Raw genomic sequence first — 6,855 nt, forward strand, 5'->3', positions numbered from 1 at the left:
GTATAAAAATTTATTAAAATTACAATAAATAGTAGAGATGAATTCATAACATTAGAAATATAATGGTTCAATACTAAAATATTTAAAAGATTGAACCCCTAGAGATTAAATCCTACATCGACCTCTATTTTAAGTGATCAAATAACGTTTGCTAATATACAGTTGCCAATTTTACAAGTAACTAACTTAGACTTAAATTCCATATGTTTGATATTTTATCCTCCCATACGGACCCATGCCTTCTTATCCAGACCACGCCAAAAAAGCATAGTCCCACCAGCCTTAGATTACCACAAACCCAAGAAAGCCCAACTCCCCATTGCTACTCCAATGTTGAATATTTTAAAACAAAAGTCGGCTAATTTTCTTATTTCGTTTCTTGCTTTCTATTCAGATCCAGATAGAATTTTGTCGTAATCGAATTGAATAACCCCCTTTCTACTTCGTCTTCAAATTAATCTTGCCATAATAAGGTACAATCATCACACATATGGTACAATACTTGTGAAAGCACTTTTAGTATTATACAAAAGTCTTATCACTGTTTTAGTGGAAACATAAAATAATCCGCAGCGGGTCCAGATTTATATTTGATGAATTAATTTTAAGAGGTGAACATCTTTGCCGAAATTACATTGTACATATAAGTTTAATATTACTTTTTATACATATATTTTAAAATCCTAAACACCCTTGAATATGTTGGGCGAAATTTTTAGTCCAGTATTCAACCTTTAAATTCTTATCACTGATTGTTTTTAAAATTTTGATATATATTGATTTCAGTTTAACCTGTTAACTTTACACTACATCAGCCATTAAATAAAACCTTTTCCAGTACATTTCCACAAATTCACACGCACACGCACACGCACACGCACTAACAAAAAAGTTAGTTCCTTGTCCATATAATTATATACTACCAAAATATAAGTGGAGGAACCATAATACGAAAAGAATCAAGATTCTCTTAAGAAAAAAGAGAAACAATGGGGAACAACATAGGAGGAAACAAGAAGAAAACAAAGGTGATGAAGATTAACGGCGAAATCTTGAAACTCAACACACCAATAACAACCTCGGACGTAGTTAAAGACTACCCAGGTCATGTTTTATTGGAACCAGACCAAGTGAAGAAATTTGGAATTAGAGCTAAACCATTAGAGCCACAACAAGAACTGAAGCCAAACAAAATATATTTCCTTGTTGAATTGCCTATGTTTCCTAAAGAGGAGATTACTAGTAAGGTTACTAGAAGGGTGAAATCTGCTGTTCAGATGAGTGCAAAGGATCGGCTAGAGTGCCTTATGTTGAGCAGAAGATCGGCTTCTGATATGGCGATTTCGAAGACGAATAATGGAGCTGCTGTTCAGCTGAAGATGAAGCTGCCAAGAGATGTAGTGTTGAAGCTGATTGAAGAAAGCAGAGATGAAAGAGAAGTTGCTGAGAAAATTATGGATCTTTGTATGCCCAATTCCAGTTATGTCAGTTAGTTTTTGCTTGGTTTAAGGTTCTTTAACTTTTTTCTTTTTATGTTTGGTTGTGACTTGTGAAGTACAGATGATAGGGTTAAGAATTTAGTTCAAAGAATTGCATATAGTTTTACAGGACTTTCTGCTTGCTTTTCTATTTTTGTTTTACATAACAATCTGTTTATTTTCTGGTAGTGTTGTTATATATTGATCTTCTTGTTAACTTTTTTCGTTTTTTATTTTGTTTTGAACGTTCTTTTTCTCTTTTAACAAGAGGATTAAGTGTAAATTAGGAAAATAAGATTGTCTGAGTTTGATGGTTTGGTTGAGGCCTGAGGATTGGGATCATTTGAGACCATTCGTCAAAGATGACGACTATGTTGTTCTTAGAATCTTAGTAGTGGATATAGACCTCATACGTACCACTTCTATTTTGGTTTTCCAATTTATTTGTTACCATTAATTCTTTTGTTTGTTTAAGAAAAAGATAGTTTTTTATATTTAAAAAATACTAGTTAATTTGGTTTTGGGTTTTGCCGTTAACATAATTTGTTAGAATCTACTGTATGCCAAGACAAGCCATATTTGGTAAAGGTCACTTTTTATTCATATCTATTCTGTGTCAAAAGTTCTTTTATTTTTATTTTTATAAAGAACTCCATGTTCAATTAAATTATAGCAACAAACTACTTAGGACATAGTGAATAACTTTCTTAAGACTGATTATAATAAAAGAGAAAAGGTTTGTGTTGTCCGACTTTAGAACGTTTGATTTTTAGCTGGTGTTTGTTCTTTCAAAAAAGTTTTTCAATTTTTCTGAAATTCTTTTTTAACCAAACACCATTAGAAAATTAGAGGAGAGTTTTAAATTTTGATAGGAACTTTGTGCATTGTGTTAAGGTCAAGACCGAAATTAAAGTGAAGTTGAGAAAGTAAAGGAAGAGATGAATTAGAAGATAAGATTTTGGTGGGCACAAAGGTAGTGAGGCACTAACGATTATTTGCTTGACTGGGCCAAAAGTGGCCAACCTATCCCCATCAAGATGAAACAAGTAGGGATTTTCCTATTTTGTCACTTATTTCTGGTTATTTTTCAATAAGATGAAGAAAATAACCAACTTTTCGGTTTCATCCAAAACAATAATACCAAAACTTTATATTCAAGTCTCACATCGATTGAGGGAATGAGTTGTGAGCTTTCTATATAGTGTTAGGGCAATTCTTCTTTCATGGCTAGCTCACATGTTATGTTATTCACACTCCAATTGTTCAATATGACTAACTTTTGAAATTGCGTTTGACTCATCACAACTGCGTTCTGATGAAATAGCTGCAATTACCAGATATTATTATGAAAAGAATTCAAACCACTAGTCATAGAATCACAGATGCACTAGCTATAGAAATAACAAAGGCTTTTTATCAATAATTTGTTTATTCATATTGTTTGAAATAGACTTTTCCCATCAGGAAAAGGAAGCTTGAATATGTTACTACTAGCATGCGATATTTGTCTCAAAAGTTGGCAAAAATGTTACTACTAGCATATGATTCTTTTTTTATGTAATAAAAAGGTATCAATATACGGAAAAGGCTCATAAATACCCTCATTCTACTTTTTGGTCTAAAAATACCCTTCCATCCACTTTTTAGGTCTAAAAATATCCTTAAGGTTTGTTTTTGGCTCAAATATACCCCTCAAACTAACAAGTTAAAATTAACTCTTTTAAAAAGCCAAATGACATTTTGTAATTGATCAATAATAAAATTCCGTAATTTAAAAAAAAATTGCCAATAATAAAATTTCGTAATTTACATATTTTTTTTTAAAAAATTGTGTGGAAACTTAAAAATTAAATTTTTTTTAACGAATTAAAAATTAAAAATTTAAAAATATGAACGAAACTATTTTTTTTTTTTTTGCATTTCGTGAATTAATCAACGAAATTTGTTTTTTTTTTTTTTTGCATTTCGTGAATAAAAAAACGAAATAGGAAATTATATATTTTTTTTTTGCATTGCGTGTATTAAAAAACGAAATAGGATAAAAAAAATATTTTCGTTCATATAAAAACGAAATTGGAAAATTGGACAAAATATATTTTCTAATTTCGTTTTTATATGAACAAAATTAATTTTTTTAATCCTATTTCGTTTTTTAATACACGAAATGCAATTTTTTTTTATAATTTCCTATTTCGTTTTTTTATTCACGAAATGCAAAAAAAAATAATAAAAAAAACATATTTCGTTGATTAATTCACGAAATGCAAAAAACAAAATCAGTTTTGTTCATATTTTTTAATTTTTAAATTAAATAATATATGTGTCCAATCACAAAATGCCATTTGGCTTTTTAAAAGAGTTAATTTTAACTTTGTTAGTTTAAGGGGTATATTTGAGCCAAAAATAAACTTTAAGGGTATTTTTAGACCAAAAAGTGGAAGGAGGGTATTTATAAGCCTTTTTGGCTATGCTTTCTTTGGTTCGTGCCTATTCAGGTTAGGGGTGGGCGTTCGTTTTTCGATTCGATTTTTTCAAAGTTCAATATGGTTTTTCGGTTTCGATTTTTTGAAAGTGGACACCAAATTAGTTTGGTTCGGTTCGATTTTTTAAAGTTCAGTTCGGTTCGGTTTCGGTTTTTTTTTTAGCAATTACACATCTCTCCATTTATTTCCATTTTTCCTTCTTGATTGCTTCAAGTTACAGAGGTTTACGCTAGACTAAATGTTTGAAGGTTTGATGACTTTAGAATCCAACCATAGTGATCATCCACACATACAAGATAATATCTTCTATATACAAAATATAATGTATTATACAACGTATAATAAAATCATACAAGGTATATAAAGTTTTATATAGTGTATAATCAAATTATGTGAGTTATATCTAATTTATTATAATAGGTGAAATAAATTATATGAATATTATTCTATGTATAACATTTTTATTATACTATATATAATAAAAATCAACACTCAAATTATTATTATACTTGTGTTTAATATCCTGTAGTGTTAAATGAAAACTGAGATTTTATTTTTTATGGAACTATGAAAGAAGTTGAGAATAAGGAGGAAGTAGAAAAGGTAAGAAAAAACGTTGGAAAAAAATCTTGCAGAATAAGGAGGAAGTATGAAATTGTATAAAAGCAGTTATACTATGAACAACAAATAGGTATTGGAGTTATTCACGTCTGAACGGTTTCCTTATATATAGTAATTTGATTTACTATAAAACACTTAACCTGCCATGTAATGTTTAATAACATTTAGTTGCTAAGAGTATGTAAATATTATAATATTATTGTCTACTTATGTTTTTTTCCCCCAAAAAAAATTGTATTCATGTAGTAAATCTTTAAAAAAAAAAAAAAATCGGTTAAACCGAAATACCGATGAACCGTTGACCCGGAACCAAACACCAAACCGAAACACTGAATTTGTTATAAAAAAAACTGAAACCGAACCGAAAAACCAAAAAAAACGAAACTGAAAAACCGAATTAATTCGGTTCGATCCAAACACCCAGCCCTAAATTTCAGGCAACTAAGCTTATTCGATAAGGTTTTTTCAGGAGCAGGACTTTGAAGCCCTCTGTTAGCTTATATTTCCAGGGCACAAGCATCTTATGTATACATCAAATGGAACTGAATTTGATGAAGAATACCGAAATTTACGAAATTGCTCTGCAACTGTAAGCTTTAAGAATATAGTATACTGTATTATTCTGTTTCCTCTAATTAACCCTCTGCCCAAATTTGAGTAAGTACTTTTTTTCTTCACTTCCTTCCCTTTGTTTGCATAGTTTATATACCTTAAATCCTAGTATAATTACAACCATCAAACATAAGAACAGAAAGTGACTGTTAGAACAATCATGACTAACATAGAAATCCCAGTATTCACACTCACCACCCAAAGGGAAAAAAAGAAAAGAAAAGAAACAGAATAAAAAGAAGGCAGAAGTACTGAAGGATTGATCAGTCTAGCACAAGATTCCCATCAGTATCATAAGAAATCTTGCCTGAAAAATCCAAAGGACGACACTTTTCTCCTTTAATAATAGTTCTCTTCCACAGTGCATCTTCATCTTCCCAATCTTCTTGATCATCATCACCATGTTCCACTTTTTTCCTCCAAGATATCATTTTTACCATCAATAGAGCTTTACTACTTATGCTACTTTCTAGCCTTTCCACTGGCTTTTTACCCCCTAATTGCACACTCTTGTTCTTCTTCCTTTCACTCTTGTGAAAGCCACCTCCACATAAAAAGGCCATCATGGATAATCTAAGCAAGATTATAGCTAGCAAAATGATCAAAAAGAAAAGAAAGTTTATGACAAACAAAGAAAGAGGAAGAATAAAAGATGATGAAAGGTGATCAAAGGAAAGAAAGCAAATTAGAGTTAGCTATGGATGGTTTGTGCCTATGGTTATGGTTTTATACTATTAAGTAGGCAGTAGTAGAATTACTCGTTTAAACTATGACGAAGAAAAGTCATAGTCTCTCCTTTTACTAGTTGAACATTCAGGGAAATTCTATCAAGGTGGTTAGTAAGCATTTTGCTTTCTTTTTGGTTTCCCATTCATTAGTATTTAAATACTCACACACTCTATGTTTAAATCAAACCAATTTCAAATGTTAATAAAGTAAAATACACATGAATTTGTCATATTTAATTAATATGTGTGTCTATTCAAATGTATATGATTTGGTGTAAACGATGTTGGTTAATTTTTATCCCATTCTTGTTCCGAAATCAATAATGTTATAGATTAGAAGTGAAAGTGTCTAATTACTAATTAAGCCGATCTTTCCCTTCACAAAAAATTAAGCATTTTAGTTAATTTGTCTTTTGCATTCTCAAAGGGTCACATTTCATAGTATTGGATAGCTCCTTGAGCCTTTTCACCTATACAAGGTAATTTCTAGCAAACTGTTGGTCAAAATTTGTTGTTCCTCTAACAATCCAATTTGGTCATTGCATAAAGTAGGAATGGCTGAAAATTGACCAATGACTGGGATTACTCTCAATGACTAGATGTAAGCTTGGCGTGTGCAAAGTGTTGATGTGTTGACTTGACTCGCGGACTTGAGTCGTCTCTAAACAAAGATAAACACTAGAAACATTTTTGTGCATTCAAAATAAAATTTTGACCACCCAAATTTTGAACGCAAAATGACGAAAGATAGCCAATGGCCAACATATCATGTGCAACGTTGAGTTATATAATAGGCCTAACAGAAATTGCATATAAAAAATTTAACAGTGTTATAAAATGAAGCTTAAAGAGTAACAATAGTAAAGGATGAAAACAATAGAAATAGATAGACAAGAGAGGAGAGATTTTATTATTCTTCCAAAATGTGTTCCA

The 6,855-nt window shown here is 30.5% G+C and overlaps 1 protein-coding gene across 1 annotated transcript; it reads left to right on the forward strand.

The window, feature by feature from the left end:
* The first annotated feature begins 808 nt into the window (after positions 1-808).
* LOC132623994 (uncharacterized protein At1g66480-like) lies at positions 809-1,695 on the forward strand. The gene has a single exon (XM_060338808.1). It carries the CDS (start codon positions 990-992, stop codon positions 1,491-1,493), a length of 504 nt encoding a protein of 167 aa, XP_060194791.1. The 5' UTR covers positions 809-989; the 3' UTR covers positions 1,494-1,695.
* Positions 1,696-6,855: the final 5,160 nt, after the last annotated feature.

The sequence above is a fragment of the Lycium barbarum genome, chromosome 12 (genome assembly GCF_019175385.1).
Source record: "Lycium barbarum isolate Lr01 chromosome 12, ASM1917538v2, whole genome shotgun sequence".
Classification (NCBI taxonomy): domain Eukaryota; kingdom Viridiplantae; phylum Streptophyta; class Magnoliopsida; order Solanales; family Solanaceae; genus Lycium; species Lycium barbarum.

Excerpts from the sequence above, each read along its gene's own strand:
- LOC132623994 (XM_060338808.1), top strand. The coding sequence starts at position 990 with ATGGGGAACAACATAGGAGGAAACAAGAAGAAAACAAAGGTGATGAAG.